General features: G+C 29.9%; 1 protein-coding gene across 1 annotated transcript; it reads right to left on the bottom strand.

Annotated features, from left to right (window-relative positions):
• Positions 1–1,457: 1,457 nt before the first annotated feature.
• On the bottom strand, positions 1,458–12,698 carry LOC105766316 (probable LRR receptor-like serine/threonine-protein kinase At1g53430). The gene is made up of 24 exons (XM_012585723.2): positions 12,164–12,698; positions 7,691–7,862; positions 7,546–7,617; positions 7,326–7,394; positions 7,146–7,217; positions 6,990–7,061; positions 6,755–6,826; positions 6,542–6,613; positions 6,349–6,420; positions 6,022–6,093; positions 5,862–5,933; positions 5,034–5,105; positions 4,827–4,892; positions 4,665–4,724; positions 4,524–4,565; positions 4,351–4,400; positions 3,903–4,267; positions 3,606–3,801; positions 3,387–3,527; positions 3,045–3,163; positions 2,692–2,902; positions 2,351–2,588; positions 2,113–2,263; positions 1,458–2,015 (listed from the first exon to the last, which is right to left on the bottom strand). The coding sequence occupies exons 1-24, from the start codon at positions 12,276–12,278 to the stop codon at positions 1,599–1,601; spliced, it is 3,060 nt and encodes a 1,019-aa protein (XP_012441177.1). The 5' UTR covers positions 12,279–12,698; the 3' UTR covers positions 1,458–1,598.
• Positions 12,699–13,838: the final 1,140 nt, after the last annotated feature.

Genomic DNA, 13,838 nt, shown 5'->3' with positions numbered 1-13,838 from the left:
TTAATATAATTTATATGAAACATAATTAAATTAGTATTCATTATATTACATCAATATAAAATTATAAATTGAAATTCAAAATATGAACAAATATAACAAAAAAATAAAGCATAATATTAACTAAAATTAAATATATATTTTGTCAAGGTCATTGGACAAGTACAAATCAAGTTACTTTCGTAATGGTATGTCATTAGGGAGAGCTCAGTCACGATACTATAATGGAATGACTTCGTGACTAAATGAGTTTATAATTAATAGGTGAAAACTGAAACTTAATTATAAATTATTTGAGTCCTAATTGTATATGTCCAATCGATCCCTCCACTAGCTCGTTGAAATTGGAAATGAATTGCATGTTAAATCAAATGAACATAAATTAATAGAAATGTTAATGTTAGATAAATGAGAAACATTCGAAATGAAGGTGGTTTTCTTACTAAATGAAAATGACCTAAAATTTTAATTTTTGGTTTTTCAATTATTAATTAACTAATTAACTAATTAATTGAAGTTTGAAAATGAAATGAAATTAATTGGTTATTGTGAATTCGTTGAATGTAGAAATATTAAATATATTTTATTATAGATTCTTTTATGGTAAAATTACCATGATTTTAACGGAATTAGAATTGAATTGATGAAAATTATTTAATTGGAAAATTTATTTATGTAAATTAATTTATGATGTTTATTTTGAAAAATAGAAAAAAACATGTATTGGTATAAATTAAATTATAAAGTGTTGGGTTAAAAGTCCAAGAAGCGTTTATAATTGGACTCGATACAGGAGAGGGTTTCACTTCTTCTCCCTATAAATAGATGGCACCGATCTAAACAAACAACTTTGAGATATTGTTATTCTACCCGAAAATAGTGAGAATTTATTTTCTAAATATAAATTTTATTTTCGAAATAACAAATCTACTAGTTTCTATTAAAGAGAGAATTTTGTTTTCCTACTAAAAGTAAAGTAAATAATTTTTAGTTCTGTGTTTGATTCGAATTTGTTCGAGCCCATACTCGAAGCAATTCATGATATGAGAATAGTAGAGAAGATCGTTCGGTTGAAAGCCGAGAACGAGAAAGATCCGTCTAGCTGAAAACACAGGTATGATTTCATTAAAAGAAAATGGAATTTTAACGACAGTGAATAATTCGTACAATTATCTCATTTAGAGTGACAAAATTGAGAAAAAAATTGGAGTGACCAAAATAGAATAGGCCTTATTTTAGAGTGACTATGGGTGTAATTTACCCTAAATTTTATATTCTCTATATCTGTTTTACAATCAATTTTCAAAACTCATGATTACTCCTTCCATATCTAAGATAAATGTTTAAATTCTCTTAATTCATGGGTTGAATCCTAAACATATAATTTTTGAAGTAGTGTTATTTTAGTTATTTGATTTAAATGTTTCATATAAAATATTAAAATACTTTTACATGACCGATAAAAGAATTACAAAATACAACACACATCAAACTTAATATATCTACACGTATTCAAGAAACATTATAGCAAAACATTTTAATATATTTCCTTTACAAAGAATCTAAATCAAAAGGGAAAGAATTTTAAACCAAGAAATCATTCAATTATTCTCTAAGGGTTTTTCTAGAAGCATTCTTGATGAAGAATGCGGTTGAGTCTCATCTGGTAGAGATATTGAAGAATCAATCCATGATCCATCAATGGATGTGCTTCTCGGACCCTGGCTGTCATGCGAATGTATCGAGACATTCATTTGGCTGTCATGTGAAAGCATCTCAAAGGCTCTGAACCTCGCATCTCGGTCCGCATCCTTTCGCTTGATCAATGGAGCTTGGACAGGAATCTTGCCTTCCATCATGCTTACAACCGAAGACATTGATGGCCTTAGAGTGGGAGATGGATTGGTGCATAAAAGAGCAATGTTAAGCATCCGTAAAGCCTCTTCATTTGAGTACTTTGAACCAAGGCTCGGATCCACAAGTTCTAAAAGGTTTCCTTGCTCTTGCTGGACATAGGCCTGCATAACATGTAAGGTTCATGAAAAAAGTTCATGAAGTGATCATGAACTACTGTAGAATCAAAACCACAGATTAGAGTCAAAAACCAAAAATTACCCAATCAAGGAGATAAACAAATTCCTCCTTAGGCCTGTAATTTGTGTTGCTCTTCCCACTAACAATCTCCAAAAGAACAACACCAAAGCTATAAACATCTGCCTTGTCAGTCAAGTAACCCCTCATTGCATATTCCGGTGCCATATAACCTCTGATAAGAAACACATAATAAAACGTCACTAAGATGTGGCTTAAATCTGAATAAAGTTAAAGGAAATGCAAAATGAGGGAGATTTACATTGTTCCTGCTATTCTGGTGCTGATATGAGTGTTCTCTTCTTCATCGAGCTTGGCTAATCCGAAGTCGGAGATCTTAGCATTTAGATCCTTATCAAGCAACACATTTGTTGCCTTAATATCTCTGTGAACAATTTTTAGTCTTGATTCCTCATGAAGATAAGCTAGCCCTCTAGCTATCCCCAAGCATATTTTCTTTCGTGTAGACCAGTCCAAGGTAAGCCGGTGTTCATCACGACCTGAAATGAAAATTATTAAAACAAAATTGAGGGATTGACAGTCATGATTATGGATCTAGAAATAGTTTTTGATGTTATATAAGATGTTAGTGAAAGAAATTACCGAAAAGGGCACGAGCAAGACTATTATTTTCCAAGTACTCGTAGATTAACAACAACTGATTTCCTTCAATGCAACAACCATAAAGTTTCACAAGATTCGGGTGTTGCAATGCTGAAATCATCCCTATCTCATTCACAAATTCGCGATTTCCTTGCTTAGATTTAGAGGATAGCTGCTTAACTGCAATCACCATACCATCTGACAGTACACCCTACAATCAAACAGAATGAAGTTTAAGAAAAAAAAGTTTAGCATAAAGAATGGATGTACCATAATCTAGGCAGTTCATCTGTATTTTGAATACCATAACAATAGAGCTTCCAATCTAACAGTAAAATGATGAAAATTATTACCTTGTAAACTGGCCCAAATCCTCCTTCACCAATCTTATTTGTGGAATCGAAGTTATTTGTTGCAGCCTTAATCTGTCTTAAACTGAAATAGCCAGTCTGAAGTTCTAGCCCCTGAAGCTCTGCAACATAAAAAGATCAAAATATTTAAACAATAACAGATTCTACTATTCATTTATGGAGATGATAATAAAGGAGAGTGTTCTTGTGGGAATATCCAGACTGCCAGGCAGGCGGGGTTTGAGTCATTCGTATTATAGTATTCGGTTAATGGGGTTTAAAGCCCATTTGGGTTTATGCTCGAATCGAGTAGAAAGTTGCAGGCGCTAAGATTTGGTTTCTTACCACTGTTTTCATTGTCTTTTCCACCCAAGTAACCAGTCAGTCGGAGGATGATCAATAACAAGACGATAATCACACATGAGCCAATCACAATACCAGCAATAGCTCCAGCAGATAACCCATTACCAGTGTCGACCTTAAAGTCTAAACCATGAGATAACAGTTAATATATGACAATGAAAAGTTAGCAATGAGCTGGTTTTTTATTCGATATGTACTTACTTGGTGTTACTGTAATAGCAGATATAAGTGGTCCATAGACCCCTCTATTAGGAATGGCAGCAGTCCCTTTCCCTCTCCAGAATAAGTGGATCTCCAAAGTACTTCCATTTACATCAACATTGAATTCCCGGGTGATGCCCTTTCCAACACCACCGGCTTCCTCCACGATATTGAAATCCTCCAAAACTACTTGTCCCTGTATAAAATTTGAGTTTCAGCAGCTGCAATCATTCGGAGAGCTTCCAAATCTGAATTTCAAGAAAAAGGGTCCTTGAACAGGGTTATATTTATACATACTTGAATTGATACGTCAAATAACCGCCTTCCTAGACTGTCAAATGTCTGATTATCAGAAAACATTATTTCAGCAAAGTGAAGCTGAACTTTGTAATTGCCTTGTCGTAAACATAAGCCATAGTACTTCAGTGATTGTGGTGCAATACGTGCAGTTTTGTAGAATTCCGAGCCCTTCACAGCCGATGAAGTTCTTGCAGTATAAGGAGCCCCTTCGTTGCCTAAATAAACCCCGGTACTACTATAAGCCCACTTATTTGCTGAACTGAAGAAGGTTGATGGACCAGAGTTGCTTAAATCTTCTTCATAGTCATCTCCATCAACACTTGTTGTAGCCTCTCCTCCACAATTAATAAATAAGGAATGGTCTGCAAATACAGACATACATATATATATCATAAATTTCTGATGAGAAGCACATGAAGATTGATTTGAAAATAGTTATACTTACGGTCAGGGTTTCGGGGACAAGGAAGGTCCTTCCTTAAGCACCAAGGAGCTCTGCAAATTATATATATTTAGGTTTAGGACCAGTTGTTTTTCTTAGTTCAGTCACCAAAATGGAAATAAACATATATATATATATAGGGAGAGAGAGATACACACGAAAGCAATAAAACTTACGAGTCACTATTTGCTGCAGATGAGGAACCTGAAACTAAGTTCCTGTTAAGTGATAATTGGAGGATTTTAGAGAATACAGAAGATGAACACATTAAACGTCAAATGATTATGAAAATGAAAGAAAAATATCAACAGGCTTACACATTTGCCTGCTGGCAACTTGTTTGGGCTGAAGATGTAAAATTATTATAAGACAAATCTCTGCAATGAATTTTTTTTTTCAAAAAATCAGTAAGTTTATTAACTAAAAGTCAACAAAAAACAATCAACATTCACAACAAGGTCGATAGGAGATGAACCAACATGTTGTTGTCGCTGTTCAATATCCAAGGAGGTACTTCTCCACTCAATGAGTTGTTAGTCAGAAACCTAATATCATCATACATGAACATCTCAGTTTTTGTCATACATGAAGCAAAAAGATATCGAGATAAAATAGCATAGCCTTACTGAAAGTAAGCTTTTTCGATGTTCTAATCGTGCTGGAAATTTACTTTTTTATAGACTTACAGGAAATTTAAGTTTGCCAAATCCTCAACTGTCCCTGGAATTTGACCGGTTAAGCGGTTGAAGCTTAGGTCCCTATGATAGAAATAATAATCAAAAAGCGTTTTATGAGTAACAGTTCAGCATTTCAAGGAATTTTAGGGAAAGTTACAATCATTACATCTTACAGATGTCTCACTGGTTACCTAGTTATCCGGACTTGGGTAAGTATCGGATATGAATAAGTGTCCTACAAGTAAGCTCAATTTTCAAGTTTTTTCCATATATTTGGAAGATCATACCCTCACACCTAAGTTATCGAATATATAGATGTTGAATACGGGTATTTTAGAGAAGATGAAGAGTTCAGTAACATAGTTGTTTTCATGATGAGCAACTAAATCTGAAGAGATGAGTATATTCAATTAATCAACAATCTTTTTTGAGCTTTCAGTTTAAGAGAAAAATGCAAAATAATGGGGACAAATCAAGATGATACAATTGTGATGTAATGTTCAACTTAATTAAGGATGACAGCAGGTCAGTGATTTAAGTAAAAATTTTAAAAAGTAAAGTGGATTCAAATAATGGATTCGGATATTTGAATCCATCATCTGCGAAAGTATTGTGGATTTGAACAATTTATATTTGTAGGTTAATATCCATATCCACTCCAAATTCGCTGAGGATAGAAATTATAATATCCAAATCCAAATATAGTGCAAATAAAAAAGAAAAGAGGCAATTCAATATCTCCAAGTAATCGAATCTGCATTATCCTTTACCATCCCTAGTTATAACTCTGATCTTATCAAGCATCTCCTAAGGAACTATAATGAGTATGCAACTTACAATGTTTTTAAAGATGCCATTTCCCCTATGTTGGCAGGGATTGAACCAGTAATCAAGCAATTTCGTAGCACCCTGAGTCACCAAATTCAAACAAATCCTCTTGTGAGCTAAAAAGTCATATGGAAAAAAAAATTCTCATAGTAATTCATTGTCAACTCACAATTCTTTCATATCTTTCATTCCCTCCAAATTTGGGAAAGCCGAACTTGTCCCATTCAAATCGGATATCCTCCTGAAACGATGGTTAGATATTAGAAACTTAACAGTTGCTTGATACGTTTATCTTGGACCTTGAATCTCTCAAATTTTACCCGAACTTTTCATTTTCACTAAAATACAAGTGTCTGCACTTGTGTCTGACGTATATTCAGACAAGGGTATGAGGTGTAACCTCCAAAAAGGAAGTATTCTCATGTCAGACATATGCTCGTATCTAATAAACCCTGAGTTCAGGTAACATAAGTCTATATGAAGAAAGAAGACTCACAATTCAGTTAAGTTCTTTAACTCAGATATGGTAGAAGGAATTGGCCCTTCCATTGATGTGCCTTGCATATCCCTGCAAGAGAGTTGAAGTTTCTTAAATAACAATGAAAGATTAAAAAAGCAAAAGAAAATAGGATTGGATTTTAAATTAGCGTCTTAAATTAAAATGCTAAGCATTTGAATTTGATACTCACAATCTTGAAAGTTTGGTCCAATTCCCAATGAAATCTGGCATCCTCCCTGACAAACTATTTCCATCAATCCGGCTGCAATAAGAAGCATTTCAGAAGATCAGGGATTTGCAAAATGCATTTTCGATCAATTGTGATATCGATCGTGAATGTCAATGACAGAAAGAACCAAAATCGTAAATTGTGGCCATAACATTGAAATACAGTAATACTTACAAATCAGTTAAGTTCTTCAAATTGCCAAACGATTCTGGTATTCTGCCTGTAAAATTGTTTCCAGAAAGAAGGCTGCATTCGAATAGTAAAGAACAGATTAGGTCACATTTTCACTTCATAGAACATTTTTTTTTCTCAAACAAGGGAAAATCTCAAAATTTCCATTTGCAAAATTCATAACATTGTCTATGTTAATCACGAATGAAACATTCTAACGATTGAGAAAAGAACTTACAATCTATCCAAGCGGCCCAAATTTCCTAAATTGGAAGGCAATGATCCCCCAAGCAGATTATCTTCCAAAACCCTAAAATCAACATTCAATTTGGAATCAATATACTATAACGCACTCTTTGTTCAATTAGACTGATTTGTGAATCTTAAGACTTACAGGTTTAGAAGAGTTGAAATATCACCGATTTCCGGAGGAATCGGACCGCTAAGACGGTTCCCAAGAAGAGACCTAAAGCAATAAAGAAAGACCAATCAGTTATATTAACTCCATTGGTGGATAAAATGATCAAATTGCACAGAAGGTCTTAAACTGAGGAATTTGAAACTAATAACTTACAAATTGGTGAGAGGGAGATCAGATAAACTCGACAGAATTGAACCATTAAGATAGTTACGAGTGAGATCGCTGTTCAACAAGGGAAACGTTGATAAGTAACTTCCAACATTCACCTTCTAATTCAAACAACATATTAAAAGCAAAAAAATTCTACCATACTGATGCTCAATATCTGTAAAGTAAATTAATGAAGCAATCAAATCAACTGAATTTCACTTACACTACTTGCAGGCGTGTAAGATTTCCAAGTTCAGATGGTAGAATTCCAGTCAAATTGTGACCCTTTATCAAGCTGTTACAGCAAAAAGATAGAATAAAAGAGATGAAAGGAATTGGTTAAAAATGAAGAAAAGGGATGTACGTACATTTGAGTGACGTGGCATATAGTGTTGTTTGCATCAGAACAGTCGCATGCAATACTGCTTTCAACAAGATCAGAAATGGTATAATTCCATGAAGTTTCACTGCAAAAGGTTGGGCTGATTCTTGAAGCATTTGGATGTTGCATCTTTGAAAATACCGTTTGAAGAGTTTCCACTGTTGCAGAATTTAATTTAATATAATTAGTCAGTTAATCACTTATTTAGCATTACTGAAATTTTTTTATTTAATAAATCTATATAAATAAATAATTATTTTTTCTTCCTATTAATTACATATTGTTTATAAATTATTATAGTTAATTTATTGAGTATTAAGAAAATAAAAATAAAAATTAAATAGCAAAAAGCTTATTTTACAATATATCATTTTATATTTGAATTATCAAAATAATTTATATATTTTAATAGGATTTATTAGTTATTTTAAATGATGATTACATAGAGTAAAATTATATTGTATGTTAAAATTGTACAAATATTTTTATTATGATCTGGGTTTTTAATATTATTAAGAAAATTATTGATCTACAAAATATCAAATATTTGATATTTTCTGTTTATTATATTTGGATTCTTAAATAACTTAATATATTTTAATTATATTTAACAATTCAAATAATGAATTAAAAATTAATTAAAATAATAAAAATATATTTTTTAAAAATTTAAAATTTAAACGCGTAAAAACACATGTACCATTAAATACTAATATAAATAAAGATATAATATAACTTTTTGCTCCTGAACTTAACAACTAGGTCCACTTTGGTACTTATGCTTTTCTCATTTTCTTTGGTACTTGAACTTAAAAACTAAATTCATTTTGGCCCTTTAACTTGAAAAATATAAAAGTTTGATCACACAACACTTTAAGATCTTAAAATTACATAAATTTTCAAGTGATAATATGATACAATCTTAAATTGCCATATACACTGTTCTATTAATTGAACCAATGGTTGAACCGATAAGACTATTAGTTCTCGAACCAATCATTTAGATCAACTTAATTAAAAATTCATCAAAATTAAATAAAATAATTTTTTATTAGATCAATTCAACCTGTTCAACTACTAATTTTTGTTCGAGTTTTCGATTTTTACAAATTTCAAGCAATTTTCCTTTCAATCTTTTTATTTAGGCATACTAATAAATTCTCGATCCAATTAGTCTGACCGATCAATTTAGTCATGATCGGAAGTAAAATAAATCTAATTATTAGATTTATATATCTAAATAAATAAATATAAATACCGAAAATTGTCCATTGGTTCTTTAAAAACATTTGACGCGTGAAATAAATGAGATTGTAATAACCTTGAAAAGTACTACCTAAGCCTAATGATTGATGGCTCACCTCATTTGACCCTCCAATATAATTCTAATTTAACCATATTTGCACCATTAGTCACTCTGGGATTTTGATTTTTCTCATTTTAGTGTCAAAATTAAGTTAAAATATGCCATTAGTCCCTATACATATCTAAAATTTGAATTTTAGTCTCTTTCCTCCTCTTACTTTTTAAATTTAAAACCTCTAGTAAAATCATTATTATTTTTGTTTAATTTCTGTTAAAATTTATCAACTTAACATATTTATTTTTGCCAATCATATGAGAGCATTCTAATCAACATGCCAAGTTGACATATCTTAACAGAAAATACTAACAATGATTGAGATTTTAAATTAGAAAAGTAAAAGGACTTAATTTTAACTTTTAAATATAGGGATTAAATTTTAAAGTAAAGGGACTAACAGCATATTTTAGCCTGGAATTTCAAAATCTGACTCCACCTTTACTGCTTAACAAAAGGAAAATTCAAAGTATTCTATGATCTCGTCTAATTTAACAAGTCAAAATATTTTTAAATATCAATTAAGGGTATATTATGATTATTAAAATGCAGCATGAAAACAGATAAATATATATACTGGAAAAAGAAGGGTTAAGGTATTTGGGAAGTCCCTATATCATAGGGATTGTATCAATTTAGTCCATTTATCATTAAATGAAACAATTTAGTCCCTATACCATTAAAAAGAAACAATTAGGCCCAAATCTTGACATTTGCCGTATAAAAATGTCTTGAAAATTATTATTATTTTCTATTGATGTTCAACTCCATACAAAAGATTTCATTTACAAAACTACAAAAACTTCAAATATATTAATTTTGATAAATTGTAAATGACATTTTGTATTTAGTAAATGCTAACTCCTTTCTAATTTAGTGTTATTTTGTTCTTTTGAATAGTACGAGGTTAACTTAATCCATGTAATAATAGAGGGACTAATTTGATCAAATCCTTATAATAGAGGGACCTCTCGGGTATATTCACCACAAAAAAAGTTATTAGTCCCATCAAACAATAATTCATAGTTCATATAATAATTAGCCCATCATATGTAATTTAACCATTGACTGAAACCATCCTACGGCTCTGACTTTCTTAAACTAAGTGTTCAATATTCACATAAACTACTTGCATCCAAATTGTAGAAATAATGGAAGGCAAATAGGGAAAATATCCAAATTGTAGGCCAATTTACTATATCAACTTGTACAAACAATGGAAGGCAAATAGGGATAATGTCCAGATTGTAGGCCAAGGATTGGGACCATTTTACTACATCAAGCCATCAAAGTTGAATTAAAAAGGTATAATGATTTCTTTGGCCCTTCAACTTTACAAAAATAAGTTCTTTTAGTCTTTTATTTATTTTTTCGTATTTGTTAAGACTAGTTTGGCAATACTTTTGAAAAGTACTGTGGAAAAGTGCTTTTGAGAAGTGCTTTTGAAAAGTTTAATTTAAAATTTGAGTGTTTAGCATTACAGTTAAAAAGTACTTTTGAGAAATAAAATATCCATTTTAGACATGTTATTATCAAGTAACAAATATATATTTAAATAATATTTAAATTAGTTAATATTATTATATTTTAGTAAGAATATAAAATTTTATTATAACTTGTTAATATTTTAATATATGAAATATAAATTTTAAATATTTTTAAGCAATAAATATTAATTATTTATAAAATTTAATTAGAATATATAAACTATATTTTAAATATTTAAATATAACTATTAAATATTTATAATTAGTATTTTAAAAAAAATTTATTTTTAATTAATAATTTTAATACATTTGTAATTAAGCACGTGTAAAAGTAATTAAGCACCAAAAGTGTTTTAGGAGAGGAAAAACAAAATTTTTAGCTTCTCCTTTTCAGAAACACTTCTAAAAAGCTAAAAATTTTAGCCAAAAACAGCTTGTTCTGCATAGCTTTTCTTCCAAAAGTGCTTTTAGAGTCAGAAATATTTTTTTTAAACAATGAAGAACCTGCCCTTAATTTTAAAACTTGCATTACTTATCAAATTATCCAAAAATGAATGGAAAATTTAATTTTTATATTTTTATGCTTTTAACCTTTTTATTTTTAAAATTTTAAAAATTAATTAATTATTGATGTGACATTCACGTCAGTAAAAATTAACATAATTTTTCCATATATTTTAGGAGATTTATTTTTTGTAAAGTTAGAGGTACTAAGAAGTATTTATGCAAATTAAAAAATAAGAATATGAATGGATTTGAAACAGAAATTCCTTTTCTAAATTGATAATTATAAAATTTTGAGGCAATGAAAGCAACATATTGAAAAAGCTTTAAAGAATAGATTTTTCTTTTTAAAAGAAAATCTAAAACCAGTTGATGTGATCCAAGAAAATAATCAATCCAATTGATAAATAATTAAAAAATAAAACAATTATAGTGATCATTTGTTTGTTTGCTGAGAAAATGTTAGGGGGTTCACACAAATCTTTAGAATGTTTCCTTCAATCAAAAACTGGTAGAAACAACAAGATCAAGGATATAACATTGTCTTTCAACATTTATTTATTTTCCCAGAAACCAAACAGAAAAGTAGCAAGAGAAAACAAAAACAAAGTCGCAGAATGAACTCTTTTGAAATATTCCAATAGTTTCTTCTATTCATGCATCCCATATTTTCTCATCAACCAAACAATACTTCAAGATGAATTATAATTGTTTTCTTTCACTAGAATTTTCCTAGCAACCAAACAGAGTTATCTAACCATGTATTATCCATGAACAACAAACTAAACCATCATTATCCAAAAAAATACAAAGCGTGGCCTCGTAGTGTGACATTTTTAATAAAGATTTGTGCTACAAATTCAGTAAAACTTCAAATTTTGCAGCAAAAATTGTTAAGTTATATCCAGAACAATAGCATTCTTTTTTAAAACAAAACGACAAATTTGGTATCCCAGAAACTTGAAACTTAAAGAGAAGAATAAAGTTATATTTTCTTCGCATGCTCTGTTTTTTCCCTTAGAAATCTTAGGAACCAAACAGAGTAATACTATTGTTCAAAAAAAAAAACAACAAAATAAAGAATAAATTATAGAGAGAGTATGCATACCTTCACTATCAGGCAAAACTTGAGCATTTGATCCAAACTCCGTGAAGCAATTCAAAGCCAAAAAACCCAGGAAAAGAACAGAGACCATCTTAAATAGGGAGAAAACAAACCCCATTTTTCTCTTCTTCCACACCCCAAATTTTCTCTTCTTCTAAAAACCAAAAGAAAAAAGCTTAAATGTATCTTTGATTTTCTTTGAACAGTGTTGATTTCTTTCTGAGGAATCGAAGTGGAGTAGTTGTTATGGTTATAAAGTTATATGATATAATAGACGTTGTTTTTATTGACAGAAAAGCAAACGTAAGGAAAGGAATTAATGTGTGATTTTTTGTGCGAAGATTTTTGTCTTTGGTTTCTGGTTTTTCTTTTTTAATGTAAAAGAAAAGAAAATGACGCAGGAAAGAGTGAGAAATGAAATGGAATGGACAGGGGAGGAGCCGCCGTTTAAGGCTTTCTACAGCAGTGGGCGCTGCCACACCCTTTGACTTTGGTGCCGGTTGCCGGCATTTATTACTTGGAGTCGTCAAAATCAATATTATACAGTACTTTACATATAGGGGTGTTTAAAAATCTCCAATTTTTTAGGAAGCCAATGCGTGTTAAACAAAACTATATGTTAAAAGATAGTTCTACTTAGAGAAGGTGGGTTAAAATTTTGAAGTATCCAAAACCAACCAACAATATTTGGTAATAATAAAACTTTAATTATGTATAGATTTCATTTTTTTTCCAACAAAAACAAAATTATTTACTTAAAAAATATTATATACGTCTTAGACTCCCTACACGATAGGTGAAAGGTATCCATCTTAAGTCGCTATCGTTTCAACAACGCAACAATCAACTCTAGGCAAATTGTACGGGGCCTCATGTTTAAGACATTTTTTAATTCGACAACATTTAAATATTCACGAATTTGGTCATTTATCAGACCTAAACCAAGCTGAGATTAGTCTCGATTATAAGAGATACGATCAACTAACTACCAGTTTATTTAGTCAATAATTCAATGGAATTATAAATTTATTTTAAAATCTTATAACTATTAAATTAAATTTACCACATTCTACAAAATCATCAAACATGTGAGACAATCATATCAAAGCCATAACCTAAACTTTAGAAATAAAATTTGCAAACCCTAAACACACATATATCATAACACAAAATTCAATAAAAAATACTACATACAATAATTACTTAAATTTACAAATTTTCTATATCACAATTTTACTTAACATACTGACATTAAACCCTAAACGGATATATACTAATAAAATTTGTTTGTAGAATATTATCTCACATTTACTACATGTATATATCAATGTTTATTTCAACCAAACAAATAATAACATAATTTCTACATTATTCACTAATTATTATATACTTATAATAATCACATTTATTAATAACATACAATTTATGTTTTCAAATAACAATAAACATATAATTTAATAAAATAAAATACTAATTTAAAATAAATTATATTAATTGGAGAGGCACTTATCTTATCGATTCAATTTATTTCAATCCAAATATGTCAACTACTAAATTATATTTAAAATAAATTATAATTATAAAAATAAAAGAATTAAAAAACCTTTATTTTTGTATTATAAAAGGAAAAATTATTTTTATGTGGTTTAAGGTTTTAAAAGTAAAGCTATTTAAAAAG

The sequence above is a fragment of the Gossypium raimondii genome, chromosome 5 (assembly GCF_025698545.1).
Source record: "Gossypium raimondii isolate GPD5lz chromosome 5, ASM2569854v1, whole genome shotgun sequence".
NCBI lineage: Eukaryota > Viridiplantae > Streptophyta > Magnoliopsida > Malvales > Malvaceae > Gossypium > Gossypium raimondii.
The sequence above is the reverse complement of the archived record's forward strand: the minus strand, read 5'-3'. Positions and strand labels throughout refer to the sequence as shown.

Coding starts and splice junctions, on each gene's coding strand:
- LOC105766316 (XM_012585723.2), bottom strand. CDS start 12,278: ATGGGGTTTGTTTTCTCCCTATTTAAGATGGTCTCTGTTCTTTTCCTG. Junction 4,725..4,826: donor TTGAACAGCGACAACAACAT/GTTGGTTCATCT, acceptor AATTCATTGCAG/AGATTTGTCTTATAATAATT. Junction 3,164..3,386: donor AAAAGACAATGAAAACAGTG/GTAAGAAACCAA, acceptor TTTATGTTGCAG/AGCTTCAGGGGCTAGAACTT.